The sequence below is a fragment of the Petromyzon marinus genome, chromosome 4 (assembly GCF_048934315.1).
Source record: "Petromyzon marinus isolate PM22_M1 ecotype Great Lakes invasive population chromosome 4, UKy_Petmar_22M1.pri1.0, whole genome shotgun sequence".
Classification (NCBI taxonomy): Eukaryota; Metazoa; Chordata; class Hyperoartia; order Petromyzontiformes; family Petromyzontidae; genus Petromyzon; species Petromyzon marinus.
Genome location: NC_133670.1, coordinates 15,888,373 through 15,907,067, shown reverse-complemented (window position 1 = coordinate 15,907,067; position 18,695 = coordinate 15,888,373). Strand labels below are relative to the sequence as shown.

The 18,695-nt window shown below is 47.5% G+C and overlaps 1 protein-coding gene across 5 annotated transcripts in view; it reads right to left on the bottom strand.

The window, feature by feature from the left end:
* LOC116938622 (1-phosphatidylinositol 4,5-bisphosphate phosphodiesterase delta-4-like) overlaps positions 1–18,695 on the bottom strand; it is a 41,036-nt gene that overhangs the window by 3,141 nt on the left and 19,200 nt on the right. For all 5 annotated transcript variants that reach the window (XM_076058297.1, XM_076058292.1, XM_076058296.1 and 2 more), the window contains exons 3-14: positions 18,277–18,504; positions 15,996–16,126; positions 14,859–15,105; positions 13,943–14,144; positions 13,237–13,381; positions 11,598–11,750; positions 9,223–9,393; positions 6,193–6,349; positions 4,467–4,583; positions 2,980–3,158; positions 748–883; positions 81–230 (exon numbers count right to left, since the gene is read on the bottom strand). In XM_076058297.1, coding sequence (XP_075914412.1) covers positions 81–230; positions 748–883; positions 2,980–3,158; positions 4,467–4,583; positions 6,193–6,349; positions 9,223–9,393; positions 11,598–11,750; positions 13,237–13,381; positions 13,943–14,144; positions 14,859–15,105; positions 15,996–16,126; positions 18,277–18,504 — 2,016 coding nt within the window. The remainder of the gene's footprint in view (positions 1–80; positions 231–747; positions 884–2,979; positions 3,159–4,466; positions 4,584–6,192; positions 6,350–9,222; positions 9,394–11,597; positions 11,751–13,236; positions 13,382–13,942; positions 14,145–14,858; positions 15,106–15,995; positions 16,127–18,276; positions 18,505–18,695) is intronic.

Sequence of the window (18,695 nt, the reverse complement as noted above, 5' to 3'; positions counted from 1 at the left end):
CCACCATCACCACCACCATCATCGCCACCACCACCAGCAGCAAAGTGGAGGCGTGAACGCGCCTCGTGAGGAGGGCTCACCTTGGCGTAGGCTGCTGAAGGCGATCGAGTACTGCGCCACAAAATCATTGGGGGTTGCCGTGTCATGGTCCTCCACCACAAAGCGCAGCAGAGCCACCTCGGGGACGTTGATGTTGAAGCTCAGGATCTCGTTCCACTGCGGGTTAAATCCTGCGAGCCGGGGAGGCGTCGTGGTGCGGGGGGGAGGAATGGCGAGCAGAAGTTTATTAAGATGGCAAATCAATACTGGGAAGGAAGTCCCATCGTGGTTACGGAGCGCAGGCCTTAAAAGCCTCAAACGCCAAACAGCCGGCAGAAAAGAGCGCTGTTGAAGGGTAAAATAGATCGGAGTTAATACATTGCAGGAGTCGAGCAAGGTTATGAGAACTTTGGCAAAAAGACGGTGGGAGGGAATCAAAAATCGAGCGGTATGAGGAAAATGAAGAAAAAACGGTTTGGCCTGCAGTGTGGTGTTTGAACACAGCATGAACGAGACGAAACAGGCTGTCTGGTAGGTAGGCCAAGTCCTCAAAATGAGTGGAGCAATCAAGGAGTAAAGTTTGCGCAGAACTCATGGTAACAGTGATAGAAAGGTGATAAGGAGGCAACTGATACCGGCAAAAATGCATCGACTTTAATAAAAAAAAGTAACAGCTGCTTTGTCCCCCGTGCCCTACGCAGCGGCCACCGTTGTTGTCGATGTACTTGGTCTCGTAGCGGGCGTTGTCGAGCGGCACGCCGTGCACCTCCACGCGCACCAGCGGGTCGATGATGGAGCCCTTGTTGCTGTGTGGAACCTTGGGCAGCTGCTGCCCGCTGATCACCTGCGGGTCCACATGGGCACTTCGGATAAACGCTCACGGAGGCACCGGTCAAGTCTCTGCTATACGAGGCTTTAAAACGAAAATTATTAAAAGTGCCGGGCTATACTGCACATCGCTCGCCACTCGAACAGTAGTCCAACCTCACACGCCAATTTTCTCAGCAATCCCGCAGCCAAACTTAACTCGTGTCTCTCCATGGCAACAACATTATTTTATGCTTTGCACATCCCATTCAACCCACCAGCCCAGCAAAGGCCATTTGACATTGGAAGCCATGCCTGATGGTGAAGTGTAGACTGTTCCAATATGTTTTTATGACTGTGCCCTTCATTTATGTATATATCTACCTATCCAGTAAAGCCTCACTGAATCTCAAACTCTTTTCCAGGAATATTCTTGGAACAAAAGAGCGTTGATACGTGGTAGAGTTGCGTTTTTTCATTGGTTTTGTCACTGACTTCTGCCTTTAAGAATTTCCTGTTAAATTCTCGAATCACGTCCCCCGCGAAATGTGTTGCTCACACTGAACAGTATGTGAATAGCAAGCCGCCGGCAAAATTATGAACATTTAAAGTCTGTTCATATTCCGCAGCCGAAGCCGGCAGCATTTGATAATTATTCACGAACAATGAATGGATGACCACAGAGGACACCGAGACAGATCTTCCTTGTTATCGAAAGCTGTTGACATCGGTTCGACGACAAAATCCGCTCCCTGTACATGGAAAGTCAACGACTACCGCGTGGGCTTTCACTGTTATGCTGCACAGCTCTTCAATGTGTTTTCAGGTTACGCTCTTCCATGTGTGTTCAGGTTACGCTCTCGTGTGTTCAGCATGATATTATATTCTTGGTTCTTTCGGTAAAGTCACGTAGAAGGGAAACAATAAAATAATAAATCAAAATTTTGTTCACATGATGTCTGACATTTTGCTCTTCAGAGGCTCAGAACTGGGCCCAAACCATTGAAGCCTTCATTTCGAGTAAGGGCAAGTACCCATTACTAAATAATATTCTTAGTGAAGTGAGTTGATGGTCTCAACTGCACAAAAAAGTCATAACATTTGTTTTGACTTAACTTGCCTTTTCAATGATAAAAACTAAAATATACTCTATTTCGATGTTTTTTTCCCCATGTAGTGAACAACTCTATCGCAAAGCATGTGAGGAAGTGCTCCACCTAGTGTGCATACGAGAAAATTAACGGCACATCAAAAGTAATTGTTGAGAGTGAACTGTCAAACACAGCCTAATGTTACTACTGGGTGCCAAGTTTCCGAATGGAAATGTCTTCATCTTATGAAATGACATCGATAGCACAGGCAGCAGATGGCAGCAAATGGTTTGGGCTAACAGGGATTAGCCCCCCGAAGTCTATTACCAGCGTATATTTCAAACACAGCCTCAACTGATGCAATCAGTTAATCCATGCAATGTAATTTATTTTTACAAGATTCATCACTAGCAGAGCAATTGGTAGACTGTCACAACCGTGAACCCGTGCCCTTGTGTTCATCTGTCTACCGCGTGCTCTTCAGGTAGCAACGCTTGCACTCTCTCGTTGTATGACGTCAATTTTCTCTATTATTTTTCTTTACTCAAGAATTTATATATATATTTTTTAAAAGACTTGGGCCTCTCCTGCACAAATGAATTTCAAACCCATATTGAATACATTCAACCACCGGCGATGTCTGAGAGCACAAATTCACTCTGTACCCAGTCTACTCTGTCTCCTAGATGGACTTTCGTCTCCTCCATACTATATTCAACCACTATAGTGTAGGTCACAACACTTCCCTTTCTGCTTCTTTCCTCACACTTGGGAATTCCCTCCTATAGTCTTGTTTCCCCAAGTTATTTTTTAGTGCCTCTATTAACTTATATCTATTAAACAGTCCATTATGCTGCTTGTTGCTGGCTGTTTGATCTTTTAGGCCTTTGGTCCTGTGCTCAGCACCTGTGATAAACATGAATATACAGTCATTGAAGAAAACAAAATAAAAATAAAACACTTTCCTCGGCAACTGGGAGCCCCGGAGATTAAAGCAAGGCACACAAGGACAAGCCAAAGGTGACGAGGTGGTGTGCCCCACCTTGATGGTGAGCCTCACGGTGTGCAGGCCGATGCCGGGCTGTGGGTTCTCCGGCTGGAAGGCCGTGGTGGGATCACACAAAAAGGCGGGCTTCAGCACGTAGCCGCAGCCGCCGTTCTGCCGAAAGTGCCCATCGTGCAGGTCCATCTCGTCTCCCGCTGTCTGGAAGTTTAATGCCACTGTCGAGGCGGGGGCGGAAGCCGAGACACATCCAGGTCAAAGTTCAGCACGTCACAAGAATGCAGATTATTATTGTTAGCCGATAGTATACGCTGATTATTGTCAATATGGTTACGTTTAAAAATTACCGTCTGGGAAATTCAGCGCCATTGTGGGGACACTTGAGACGGAACACAAACCAAGGAGGAGCCAAATTGGAGTGCAAAACGTTACAGGTGACGGTGCAGCCCTGAAATTGCTTGCTGGCGGAAGGGCTTCTGCTAGAGGGTATTGGATGAGGTGGACGTACCCACACTTTACCCGACCATGCTTTACAACTGACTGTGGTTAACCAATTTAAACTTCTGGGTGGACAAGAAGAGGATTTAAGATACTTGATCTCTGGATTGCAAGTTCATTATGTGAACAGTTACACTTTGGCAGCATCAGCACACCACGTTACAGAGGTGTGGATTATTTTTAGATGCTTATGAGGAATATTACTATATTTATAAAAACTCAGAATTACATATAGTTTATTTTGGCACGTTCAATAATTGTATGTGCGAACTAATTAGCAAAGATGTAAAAGGAGTATTACTTTCCTGTTATCAGTATTTTGATAAAATAAAACATATCAACTTTCCTGACAAAACAAGCCAAAAATGAATATACAAAGTGTGGCATGAAAGTTAATTAGAACATTGAATCAATGCACCACACTCACAACGGCGATGTAAATGGAGGCTACACACCAATAATTGTGACTAATTTCTGTCTGACGTAATTACACCTTAACCCTCCTGTCTACAGTAAACCTTGTTAAACTCTTTCACCCGGTAGAGAACAAACATTTTTGTTCATCAGGTCTCACTGCTTCCATTCTTTATTCAAGTGCTTTTAACAATTACATGATGCTTTGCTTAAAATTAGTGTTGAAACAAACAATAAAGTGTTTATTATAAGATACATTTTAAATAATCGGCTAAATAGCAACTATTTTTTTTACTGCAGATGCCCGACATCCGGCTTCCAAAATACTGGAAGCGCAACGCATGCCTAGCGTGACGTGGTGATGATGCGTGATGATGCGTGATGACGGCAATGATTATTAGCGATGACGGCGGTGATGATGTTATGAATCCCTGCCCAGATGAACTGCGTTTATAGCACCATTATTTTGTAATCGAAATAATCGAAGCAATAATCAACGGATTAACACAAAAATAATTTAAATCGCTGATAATTGCAGCTCTACACAAAACGACTCGTTCCAACAGGAGACGCTGCATCCCGCCAGGTGTCGTTGTCATACACGGCCGTCGCACCAATCTGACAGCCGACGTTCCAGAACTCCTGCGGGTTGTAGTTGGAGGAGTCAGTCCTACGCCCGGCTGGGTAGACTCGGCTCAGCTGCAGGGTGTTGTGACGCACAAACTCGTTGCCTGCGGCAGTGAACACGGCGGAACATAAAACGATAAGCGTACTTGTATGTGCGTGTTGAACGTCCTCCGCACCGTACGGAGCCAACTGCGCTAATCGGAGGAGCAGGGGAAGGACAACGAACTAAAAGCAAAAGAAAAAGTTCGAAATATCTTTTTTTTTCAATCTATATTTAAAAGTGCATAGCTGCAGTGACTTCCAGACGGCCGCAGAAGTGCATCCGAAAACCCGCGATGCGGTGACCGTCTTCGTTTGATGGTTAGGCAAAAGCCGTTGCTGTGAGGATGACTGGTTTATGCTCCTTGATTTGCTCATGCCGCACTGGCCGATGCGTCGTCTCCGTGTGACATCGTCCATCGGCTTATTCGCAATACGTTGGACGAAATGTGAATGGAAATGACGGGGAAAAGAATCCTGTTCACACAAACTAACGCCAACGTTCAGCCCGCGACCTGGACATTGTGACCACACGTCGTGGCTCAGTGGAATTTAGGTTGATGGCGGAAGGTGACCTTCGTTTATAGCCAAGCGAGAGCCCAATGAGATCGGAAGTCTCTGTTTATACGGTGTTCTGGAGTTAAATAAATACAGAACAAATTAAAAAGACCCATGTACATCCAGACACGTAGATTTACATAGAGACCTAAAGACTTAAAAAGACTAAAATAGAGACTCACAAAATGTAACAGATTGGGGTTTTTTTTAGTGCAGTCATTGGAGACCAGGCTAAAACCATCAACTGACCGCCTATTTAATCGCGGGCAGCTGTTCAGATAAAAGCCCAGAATTCCTGCAGTGTCAGCTCAGCACTCTGACCTCCGAGCCATCCTTGTAGTGTTAATAAGTGGTCACCTGTTCAGAATAAGCCCCCCCGAGTGAAAAAACAGCGACAGATGGATGGTTGATGTTTTTGGTCATTGGTACATAGGACCCTGTAAGCGATGAGCGGAACAAACGCTCCGGCCGCTGGCTCATTGCGCTGCTTCACTGGCAGGCGAGAGTGGAAGTTTTCGCTGGGCGTCACGGTGGCATAACAGTGGCTGGTGTAACAGAGCTGAAAAAGCTACTCGTTTACACATGGTGGATCGACTTACACCACTGCTGACCTGGTCACTCAACTGAGTGCAATAGCTTAATAGCCACTGGCTTTCCACGAGCTGCCTCCTCCACCTCCACCTCACCCTCACTTTTCTAACAAGCTCAACTCTCACTTCCTGACAAGCACAACTCTCATTTTACTTTAACACTCTAGCCATTGTGTGCAAAGACCATTTCCCTGCTAAATGAAATAGACACATACACACACACGTACATATGAGTGCATGGTTAGCCATTTGCCAATTGACTGCTGGATGAAGACCTCCCAAGTGGGTTTTATTTTACCACACTACTTGTCAATAACGTTTTTGGATGCACATATCCCCCCTTTAATATATTCCTCGAGGGAATATCCAAAGAACACGTCACTTCCGCACTAGTCTCCGACTGCACGCGTCCCCACTGCACGCGTCTCTGGGTGTCCACGCGCGTCTCTGGGTGTCCACGCGCGTCTCTGGGTGTCCGCGCGCGTGACTCCGGAGTGCTCCGGTGCCGCTGCCCAGCTTCACACACCGTCCTCGCGGAGCAGCTTGCGAGCCTTGGTTTCCGTGAAGGAGGATATGTCCCAGGCACTGGCCTGATCACGCGGGCGGGAGAACCCTGGGAACTGCACGCTTCGGCAGTACACCACACAATTGGACAGCTCCATGGACAGGTTCTGCTTGCACTTCTGCGGCGACGGCGACGATGGGTCCAGCAGGGTGGGGATGGGGCGATGCGCGACGTGGGAGGAGAAGGAGTCGCCAACAAGAGGAAGAGGGGAAGAGAGGAAGAGTTGGGGTCAGTTTCACTTCTCGATGAAAGACCAAAGAGACGCATTGCCTTTGCTAATCTGCCACATTGTTGGCGATGGACACATTAGCACATTTTTGAAAATGAAATAATCAAAACTTTTTATGATAAATGCTAAAAGGAACATTCACTTACACGTGAACTCGGAGCATAATTTAGAATCATTAGTATATACACAAACACACAGAGAAAAGAAAAATACTCTTGGGGCAGCATGGACCAACGGAGTTCACCTTTGTCCTAAAAGTCCTGAAGGGCAAGAGCTGTAAGCGAGCCTCTACTAAGGCTGGCATGGCACAAGAGGGAGTGGTTTTGCCAGCAGCATGCCCGGCCACCTTTGACTTTCCAGTGTCGATGTTCATACATCGGACCAGGTACTCATTTTATGCTCTAGACAACCTATGGGTGGCCCTGGACAAATTCTAATAAGCACTTTATATTGATGGTAGCTGTGGCCAGGAAATGGACCCAGGCATATGGAATTGTAATACAATGCACAAATCGCTGCACCATTGCTCCCCACACACACCATGAACACATGACAGGCACACACACATCGATTATAGGCATAGATGATAATACACGCCTATAATCCATTGCTTTTGGAAATGATAATTATTTGTTGCAGTTGACATCATTAGCCATTGTGCATCACATGAGCAATGTAGCTAACCTGCTATTTTTGTCGCTTTTTTACTCGACTGGACGTTATGTAAGCACGCTGTGTTTGTAGGGTACTGTGCGATTGCAAACCAAGAAGAGACAATAAATCCCGCCGGCATCTTGAGCTGCCACTAGATTAACATGCAAACGCCCTCGACAAATTCTCTCGCCAGGCACGATTGGGCTGGGAAATAGGTCGGCATAAATCCTTCGAGGTGGTGCCGTTCCCAGCCGATTTACACGAGGTGGTGCAGGTGAAGTTAAATTAAATGATTTTACACTCACTGCACTGGATATTAAGCCTGTGAATTTTCCAAAGCCCTAACACCTCTGCTTTACGATTTATGAACAAACGCCCAGGTGTATCTTAAGAATCATCAAGTTCAAGGATTCCAAACCGCCAAATTATCAAATCCCGTGAGACCTTCACAGGAGGATTCTCAAACAGTTGAGTGGTTAGCCTGTAATCATTTACCCCAAATGATTAGAGGCTAACTCTATGTTTTGTCATAACTCAGAGCATCAATTCAATTGGCCGTTTGGTGTCGTTGGCTACGTAGATACAAGCATCTTTTTATCCCTATTATGGTGAATGTAACATCTCTAGTGGCTGCAGGGTTCATGTGACCTGTTGACATGCAACGTATGCGAAATGGAAATGATCGATTCTCGCTCTATACAATTTTTCACAATTTGAATTAAAAAAGTATACTCTAACGTTGCATTGAAGCTAATGCAATTAACGCAATTGTATGATATAACAGAAACAAAGATAAACAAAACCAATGAGATGGTAAAAACGAGATCAATCTGTGATTCAGATCGTGACAATGCATGCAATTACTGGTGTCGAGTTGGGGTTAATCGATATATGCGCATCGATTAACAGTGTTTAGCTTCAAACATTTCTTAAATTAAACGCTCTATTATAACATTGGATAGCATTTAACAGTAGGATGCTCAAGGGATGTACATTGATTAAGGTAAGCAGTTATAAAGTACACCACGACACGTCACACACATTCTGCACAACTAATAAATGAAATAATACATTAACTCAAGGTTGCACTCCACTTTTAAAAAATCTGTGCACTAAATGTCTTCCGGACAGTCCTGTTTCTTCACCTGAGGAAGGCTACTTGTGTTGTGAACGAAACGTCGTGAGAATTTTATTCTGTTATTATTATTTTCATTATTAATTCCAATTCTACATGACTTTACCGAAAGAACCCAGAAGATGAATCCCTGCAGTCACGAAAGCTTTAAATCAAAATTTGTTGATAACACTTTTGGCCAATGACTAAGACTGACTCAACCAACATACAATAACTAATAATCGACTAAACATGTTGCTACTTTAGTAAACAAGGACTAACAGAATTCTCTAAATGAAATCCACAGACTAAGACTGGACTAATATTTCACATGTTCAGATTCAAGAAACTATATTTCGGCAGGTAAGGGTCCACTTAGCTCAGCAACTCTTTTACAAGGACAACCAACGACCAGTGATTACCGTCGATAACGTATGTACGTAAGTATGTAAGTATGTACGTCTGGACTTCTTTCGCACCATACCTAGCCAACCATGCTAATTGGAGGTGTGTGGGGGGGGGGAAATAAACTAAACACACAAAAGCAGTTCTAAAGAAATTACTTTCCAAACAAGATTTTAAAAGTACATAGCTCCAGTGCATTCCAGAAAGATGAAATTATTTAGGTTATTTTGCTGCTATAAATGTCCACGTGAGCAGCAACTTCGTTGAGTGATCATTTGTGGCCAGGCCGCTTCGCAAAAACAAGTTAATACCTTAGTGGAGTTTGCCCGGTACGATAAAAAACAAATTGTGTAAGTGATGTGTTTACCTTTCATATACTTTGCACGCCGATCGTGTTTATTTTGTATAATTTGTTGTAACGTTTTAACAACATTCGCCCCGACCGGACATATGTGAAAAAGAGCTTCATAGCTCATCGGATTCCTCCAATACAAATAAATATATTCCCTGACAAAAAAAAATAAAAAACGTTACCGAGGTTCACACCCCCCCCCCCGCCCCCCCCCCCCCCCCCGCCGCGGGGGCTCACCTTGCCGCGCTGCCGCACACAGTTGCGCACGCTCTCGTCCTCCATCTCGGCCGCCTCGTCCTCGTCGCTGACCTCGCCGCTCTCGTCGTGCCCGTTGGCGACGGGCACCGCCTCGCGTGGCCACGGGCCCGGCAGCCTCTTTCCCTTCACCAGCACCTTCCCCCGCAGCTGCTGCTCGCACGCGTGACCAACCCCGAACGCCCCCACCCCGCACCCCCGCAAGCGCCGTTTAGCCACGTTAACTGGAGGCCGGCAGGAGGCAAGCGGCTGCTAAAGCGAGCAAAACCGATTCGGTTGATTACGGCACATGGCGCAGAAGGCTTTGACCGGCATAATAATAATAATTATTATTATTATTTGACTACACGCATATCAAAAGATGGAGTTGACTATGGCCGAATTTCCACCGGAATGCGCCCGATCTCATCAGATATTGATAGCTAAGCAGTTTTCAGCCTGGATAGTTTTGGATGGGTGAGCCACGTGCATTTATGGTTGTTATAGGCTAGTACGTGGCTATCTGGTTGGCAGCAGATGCCAGCACACTAAATCTATTTCATCACAATACTCTACGTACTGCACTGTACCGTCTATGAACCTGAGTGTATGCTCCCAACCTTGACCAGCGCGTATGGACCAGCATGGTGAGGAATGGCCAAGTAACCCCATGAGGCCCTATTCCAACAGTTAATTGACAAGAAAAAGTGTACATTGCACACAGACGACAAATAATATCGTAATAATGTACTGCACAGCCTTTGACCAATGCTCTACTGGATGAAGGCCTCCCACTGTCATCATGGTTTTTTTTACCACCATACTTGACCATGCTGGTCAGTGGCGATATCAGTACAGATATTGCCACTGATGCGGGCGGGCCTTCGCTCGCACATTGAGCTCGGATTTCTCGGCTCAGAATGCAGTTACGCTAACCAGTCCACCACCGTCCCTCGCTTACACGATTCGGCATATTCCCCCCTCCCCCTTGCCTGTATGAATGTGGGACATCCTTTTGCGCGAACAAATACTGTACCGAGAGCTGTGAGCACCATGGCCCTGCAACACAGCCCTGACAGCGGATTACCAAATGACCTCCATAAAGCCCTTGGAAAATGAAATCTCTAATCCACCGAGTGCCTCATTGCTTGTGAACACCGTGATGCCCCCTGGGTAATCCCTGCACTGGCTCATCCCGCGATTGAAACTGGTTACTTAAGAGGATTCAAATAAATAAATATATATTTTTAAGCACAATGGGGAGGGCGAGGTAATGTGGGGGTCATGTTCTGGATTCAGTGTGCATACACACGTCTGTGCATGGCAGTCCTGGTTAGCACACTGGACGACAAACGTAGAGACCTGGGTTCGATTCCCGGTCCCGGCCAACATCAGTGACAAATATTTTGTCCTCGGCCTCCCTTACGTCGGCTCAGCCTTAAATGAGTACCTAGAACACCATGTATAAACACCAGCATTGGGGAGACAAAGGCAGTCAGGCATGGTCCTGGTTACACCACCCCCTCATGCCTCATTCGGTCTTTATTGCTGCTCCCCAACAGCAACTTGCCCCAACAGTTTATTAAAGCTACATGGCGAATCTTGATTTAAAGCTTTCGTGACTGCAGGAATTCATACTCTTTGGGTCTTTCGGTAAAGTCACGTCGATAGAAAGAGGCCTCCCACTGTCATAGGTTTTGATCGAGTCGCTCACTTCTCTGAAGAGATGCCGCGACACCAAGGTAATACCGATCGCCTTTATTTTTGTTTGCATTCTGACCACAGGTATTGTGGTTAATGCAGACATGATTAGCCGAGGTATACCTAGCTCTGCGATCTTACATTGACTTGCAAATTCCATCTCTAGCCCCGCCCACTTACCCTTGGGTTGCACCCATCTCACACCTATATAACCTTTGGCTGCAGTAGCTCTCTCGTTAAATTTCTTCCTGCCTCAGCAGTCCGCCTGCGGTATTTTTTCACCTGAAGACGATTGCTTGTGTTGTGATCGAAACGTCGTGATTTTTTATTATTTTATAATTTTTCTATCTACGTGACTTTACCGAAAGACCCAAAGAGTACATGGCGAATCTTCACATGTGTTGTGTCTGTGTTTGCCCATACTCTAGCCTGTGGGTCCAGTGGTATTGATTGGGGAATCACCATACCAAATACGTTTAGAACCACTCTCCTACGCCAAGTCATCGGACTAAGGCCAATGTGAAGGATGAGGCCTGAGAAAATGTCCTCGGGCTAGTCCCAAGGCCGAGGACTGGTCTAGACTCTGTAGGACTGAGACTGAGTCTTACAGAGTCTAACCTGTACGTCCCACATTGTGGAACTGCCTTCGTGCCACCAGTAGGGCCTGGTTGCGCTACCTCTGGGGAGGGCAGCTGCGAGCTGGGTAGTCCAGCGAGTGGGGCGGTGAGCAGCTTGTCCCCGAGGATCGACTGCATGTGCCGAGCCAACACCGCCTGCTGGGCCACGCTGCAGTGGTTCTCTATGGAGAGGATCACCGGATAATCCGACACCTGTTGAGAGACGCGCAGACACACAGACGCACGCGTGCACAGAACACACGCGTTCATTCACAAGCACAGGAAGACTAATGCGAAGGTCCCCCCCATTTCGCCTTGGACAGACTGTTGGGGAAAGTGCTGTTAGCGAGAACTGTAGTAAGGTCGACACGGCACAAGAGGGGGTGGTTGGCTAGCACCACGCTCGGCCGTCTCGGTCTCCGACAGAGCTGAGGTTTACACACACTGCACCAGGTACTCATTTAAGGCTGAGTCGAGCTAGTGGAGGCCCAGGACCAGTTCAGATATTTTTCACCGATGTTGGCCGTGAGCAATAATCAAACGGAAGTCGCCAGGTTCACTATGGCTCACATACATACAACAACCACCATTCGCCACTAAGTGGCGGTGACGTCACCACGACGCTTGTGCCAGGTCATGTGCACCTTGAGGCCACGTGAAGTGTCGAACGCCCGCTGGCAGGCGGTCGCGGGGCAGACCCAGGTGCCACGGGTCGACTGACTGAGATGACTGGCTGATGCACCACCTGTGCCCCCTACTGTGCCAACCTGCTGTGCTTTAGCCACCCGGCGCTCCGCTCGTTGTTGTGAGCGTCGCTCCTCCGCCCTCCATTGTTGTTGGAGGGCGACTGCCTCAAACTGCCCAGTAGCGTCCTTCACGAGCCTCCTCCACAGAGGCCGATCTTGACACCGCTGGTACCAGTCATCGGCAAGTCCACTCAGCTCCACGTCCTCCTGTACCACATCACTCCATCTCTTCTCTAGCCCGTGCCGCGCCTGTTTAGCCCCCTCGATCCGGCCGAACAAAAGCTGTTTCGGAATGCGGTGGCTGGGCATGCGGGCTACATGACCCAGTCCACATACATACACACATGCGCACACACACGTGCACAAGAAGGTAGTACTGCGCACAGGCACGAGAAAATGTACACACACGTGTACAAAGATGTTTGTGAATGAAGAACTGTGTCAAATTCTGGTTTTTCCAGTTTTTTTCGACTGACCATGATTATCTCAAATATCACAATGTCTCAATGACCACGCCCCTTTAAATGTCTCACTCATAGTAGCACTTGCCCCAACAGTCCTTGCGTTTGCAGATTAATTTTCTTTCATCAAATGGGACATCTCCACTCGAAACAACTTGCCTATGAGTCGATGGGGTTGGTCGGTACAATTTGGGGTGTAAAATATTGCTTGTATACACCATAGGCAGTAGTCATCATAGACTGAAATCTGAGCGTATATACTGGCTGTTTTATACACACACACTTCATCTTTATTTTCCTACTTGGTGGAGGTTTCATATTACGTCGGTTATTTTCTTCCCAAATTGTATCCTCTTTCAAATATACAATGCAACCCGTGTCATAACGAGGCTGGCATTCGCCAGCCTCGGTGGTAACAATAAGCCATTTTTGCGCCCAATGGCTCAAGCACCAAACTCATTCTGCAGAACAAAGCGAACTCCGCTCTGGCACCTGGAAGGCGTATTTTTCAATGGTGCGGATGACGTCGCTGAACAGGATTTTGGAGGTGAGCGTGTGGCCGTGGTAAATGACCGGCTCGCCGTTTTGACCGTCCCAGCAGTCGAGCTCCACACAGCGGCAGCCCTTGCGGAAGGCCCTGGAACAGGCGCACACACCACAGACAAAGATTCCCCCCTGTAGGCACGTAGACGGCTAGGGCAAGTGATGTTAGCAAGCGCCTATGAAGGCCGGCAATGGCGCACAAGGAGGTGGTGGTGTGGCCAGCACCACGGCCCACGACCTCTGTCTCCCCAGTGCCGACATTTAAGGCTGGGTCGACCTTCGAGAGGCCCAGAACCAGTTCAGATATTTGTTACCGATACTAGGCATGAGCAGGAATCAAACTCGGGTCGCCAGGTTCATAGCGCAGGTCACTGCATGCTGCACCACTGCTCCGACAGACATGGACAGATGCAGACGTCTCAGTCACTTGTCTGCATGGTCTTCCCTTTAGCTCCGTCTTGTCTAACAATGCCGATGCCCAAATCACCCAGGAATGCACCTAAGCTCATAAAATCTTAGAACCAAAGCCAAAATGTACCCTGAATAGTGCAACAGTGCAAAGAATAGGCCCCCTCCTGTTCACACAAAGGACGTTGAATGGAGCAACATCGCTGTCGAGTTCCGTAGGCCCCTGGCTTAGGCTCAGCGAGCAGACCTGATGTAGGCTTCGGTGCTGCTGGGGCCACGGAGCTGGTCCTCCATGAGGTAGGTGTTGTGCGACGACGAGATGAAGTAGTGGCTGAGCGGCCGCGTCATGTCGTGGCCGATGGAGTCGTGGCGCTGGTCCCACAGGGACCCATCCGGGGAGGTCAGGTAGCGCACAAAGCCGTCCAGCGTCATCACGCTCAGGCTCCTCGCTGCACGAGATCACACGACGAAGAACAAACACCATCTTCCACGGAGCTGATCTTCCGACAGCACAATTTGCTCCATTCAAATACAAATTTAGCCATTGCACACTGCATGTGCCTGATGTTTGGCACAAGTTCGACGCGACATAGACAGTGCCGATTTATTCAAATCACGATGCTGTATGGCTGATTAATTTTAATCAGCACTTGCGCGAGATCACATGGGACATCTTTAGCAATCATCAGGCCTATGCAGCGTGTTACAATTGAATGCGGGTTTCAAGGGAGGTGAAATGGGCCTGCCAGTGGCATTGCTACTGAGTGTGCAGATAGTGCTGGAGGGATCCAGTTGCCAGGCTACAAAGAGTGGAGAAGGCGGACAGGGAGCCCCATTTCATCCTTGCACCAGGGATCATGTCAACCATGCTATGCCACCGGCAGCCGTTGTGGGTGACAAGGAACAAGAGTTTTGGAAAACCCCGCTCTTAAACAAACTGAAAGGACAGAAATCACACAAGGCAGAGGAAGGATGACCTCAGAGTTAAGAGTTCCCATCTACGGAGGTGGTTGGGTGGCTCAGACGGCAAAGCACGGAGCTCGCACCACCGAGATCCTGGGTTTGAATCCAGGCAGCCGACACGACATCGATAGCGCGCGCAGCAGACGGCACGCAGGCACACAAAACGGGAAAGACGATAGCCCGCAATCGCGAGCGGGCACCGATGTTGGAGAGTTCGTGTCTCTCCGTGATGGAGGAGGCGAGCTCCTCGGCGAAGCGGAGCTCCTCGCACCCCTCCTCCCGCTGGAAGTCGCGCAGGAACGCAGCGAGCTCGCCCCGGCTCAGCACGCTGCCGTCGCCCGACAGGGACGAGAAGAGCGCCTGCAGCTCATCGCGCTGTGTCAGCAACTTGTAGAAGACCACAAACTCGATGCCCTCCAGCGTGCCCGAGCGCGACATGTCGGCCATCTGGAGCGCGAGGCACACAGTGGGGAGAGACTCTAAACGAGTTGAGCCTCAATCATAAACTATAAATTACCAATAATTACGATTGATTATAATCAATCATAAACCATTATCGTTCTTCACCCATCAATCAACAATCGTCAGATATCAATAACTATTATGCATTAACCATCAATAATAATTTATTATTCACCATATATCATCTATAATTAGTCATCGATATCAACAATAATAATCAGAAACAATAAATCATCAACCACCAATCTTCAGTCACCAACCATCAATAATCATCTTGTTGACAATGCGAGTTGATGGCGGTTAGTGGTCAGCATTAATGCATTGTGTTGCTTTGTCTAGTCTATCAATCAATGTGTTGTCAATGAAGTTAAGTGTGTGATGTTAGAGTCTGGAAATGGTTAATTGTTATGGTTGCATCATTAGAATAGGAATATTGTTGACATGGCAGCGTCATTGCTACGGTGGTCACGAGCATGGCGGTATCATTACTCTCGGGGGGGCGTGCAGTGGTTAGTGCATGGCAGTATGAACCCAGATATTTTAGTTCAATTCCTGGCCATGGTTAACATAAGTGGCGAGTTATATCCAAACCGATCTTGGACACCCCCCCACCCCTCGTCACCAACCCACGTTGATCAGCTTGACAATCCGCATGAACGGCATGGCGACGTGGAAAGGCCTTCATTCAGCAACGGATTGACAACGGGCTGTGCACGTATATCATTTCCTGGCAAGTGCATTCAGCACGGGTGTATAATTCATTAACATCAATGTGGCATAGGCAGTATCATATGCTAGGAAGTGTGATGAGTTTAGGTAGTTTTATTGTTGTGATAGTGTCATTGAGATGGTGTTGTTGGTAGGGCAGGACCTACCTCGAACAGGTGCTGGGCGTGGTGTTCGTTCATGTCAATGTTCATCATCTTCAGCAGGTTCTTCACCTCCTTGAAGGTCATCCGCCCGTCCTTGTTTTTGTCTGCCTTCTTGAAGCAATCATAAATCCACGTGCGGTAGAAAAGTCAAGGAAATTCCGTCCTATTCCTTGGCTCTTTCGGTAAAGTCACGTAGATAGGTTCAAATGATTAAAAATAAAATAAACAAAAACCACGACGTTTCGATCACAACACAAGCGATCATCATCCTCATGATGATCCTCCTGACGACGATCGCTTGTGTTGTGATCGAAACGTCGTGGTTTTTGCTTATTTTTTTATAAATTTGAACCTATCTACGTGACTTTACCGAAAGACCCAAAGAACATGAATTCCTGCAGTCACGAAAGCTTTAAGTCAAAATTCCGTCCTTTAAAAAAAATAAGTCATTTGAGAAAATAACTTTCGCTCCCACTGCAATAGACTACTGCTCCGAAATAGCGCAGTCACCGGAGACAGATAACACACCTCTGCTACTGCGTTTGTTAAAAAAAGAACACTGCACAAGGGCTTAACCGTTGTGTCCTTTGTACGAGTGTTAAGTCCCTTGTGGAATTGGATTTCTCTCGAGGGTGTGTCTTTGTGTAGAGGCAAGATCCATTGTTTGCTGGGTAACACTGCCAAGTTTAGTGCTATAATTCAGACCCGCCTAACCAGTCAGCGTGGCTTTTGTCCAACGGTATAGTTTACCCGCGCACGGAAAAACACAGGAAAACACCTTGGGGCAGGCCCCATGAACCCTTCACAACCACACACGCCGCTTACACATGCGAGCCTCAATTCACGGAAAGCCCATTGAAAGCGGAACTTAAAAAAAATAACATTGGGGTCCAGCTTTCGAAAATTCTATGGATTATTTTTTTTGTTACTTCCGCCACCCATAAAAGTTCCTGAACCGCCCTGCAATCGATCCACTGCAAACCAAATAGAAAGAGCGCACCCCATACAGCTATGCAATTCCCACTGTAAACTATATTGCCAAAGTGTTGTCATAAGTGAGACTTGAGCAATCGACTGAAAGCTTCTAATACCAACTCCACTTTATTGCGAAGCAGTTAATAGACATGCACCACAGCCAATGTACATGTACAGCCCGACTGTCACTCCACTGTTGGATGAGGGCCTCTCCATGCCATAATTGTCGTGGTCGGTTATTTGGCCACACTTCAAGGTGGTCGGGGCGGGTCGGTGAAGGTGTAGAGCATGGAAAGTGTAGTGCTATGTAATGTGTTTTCTGGACTGCCCACTGTTGCCCACCACACACAGCTTCAATATAATACTTACCAGCTGTAACACAAACTTCCAAGCGTGCATTATATTCAGGGAGTTTTTTTTTCCCTACAGTTGCTCAAATGGTTAAAAGGAATTCAAAACACTGAGCGTGAACGCTGGTAGTAGCAGTTTGGTGGTTGTAAATGGTGGCAGCGTTGAGTGGGAGCCAAATGTTTACGTTGGTGGCACTAAGTGAACGTTGATGTCGGTAGTCCTCGGTGGATGTTGAGAGTTCTGGGTGAATGTTGATAAATGTTGACACGGGTGAAGTCACGCGGCACTCTTACTACAGCACCGGTAGAGTGTCGGGTGGGTGGAAGCTGGTGACAGTAGCTAGGATCACCACATTGAATTGAACAACATACGAACAAAGATCAGGAACAGAAGTGTTGTACTGTACTTCAAAGTCATACATCCTGGCAAATAGGTGTTTGGGCCGATCGCGTCAAGTCATGCTTGCTATGTAAAGAGGCAAAGTAGTGCTGCGAAGGAGGCTCGTTTGGGACGTTGGTGACCACTCACACAGTGGTCACCAATCTGGATCAAGAGCACGAGCAGAGAGCAGCTGGATATGCAGTGGTGGTGCTAGCCCACAGGGGGCTAATAAGCAGAAATAAAAAATGGGGAGTTCATGCTTTCAATGTATTCAATCATGAGCCGACAGAATAGTTATTAGACAAGAGATAGACACGTAGTGAGGTAAGAGAGATGAAGATGACAAGGATGTAGTGAGATGAGAGAAGAGAAGCACAGGAGTGAGCGATGAGAGAGATGTATTGGCCGTTGTGTTCATGGACTCGTTCCGTGTATTATGATTTGAATCCGCGTTGGTATGTGATGTGTCCCCTATTTCTTTCATGAATACGATGCCCCCCCCCTAAGCTCACCCCTCTTGACCCATAATCCTTTTCCTTGGTTTGCTTAAGCATGACACCGCCCCACCGTGGATATGCATCGAGCCGCTCCTGGGAGCCCATGTTCTCGGCGCTGCGGATGAGCTTGGCAATGCCGCGCACCCATCGCTGCGCCTCCTCCTCGCTCTCCGCCACCAGGTCCAGGTTGCCGCGCCGTCCGCGGAACACGATGGTGAAACATCGCTCTGGAGGGAACTCTCCCGCGGAGCTCTGCAGCACCTCGGACTGGTGGCCCTCGCGCACCGCCTCGATCTCCACTACGGAGACTGCGCGGAAGCGCGCGACAGGCGGGGCGGTACGGACAGCGGACGTGGTGGGGGAGGGAGGACGATGGGATTGTAAGGGTTTTTAGGATGTGAAATAGAGATGGTGCAGTGGTCCTGTACCATAACAATACTACTTTCATTTTATATAGCGTCATTCATGCTCATAGCATCCCCTAACCCTGTACATTATT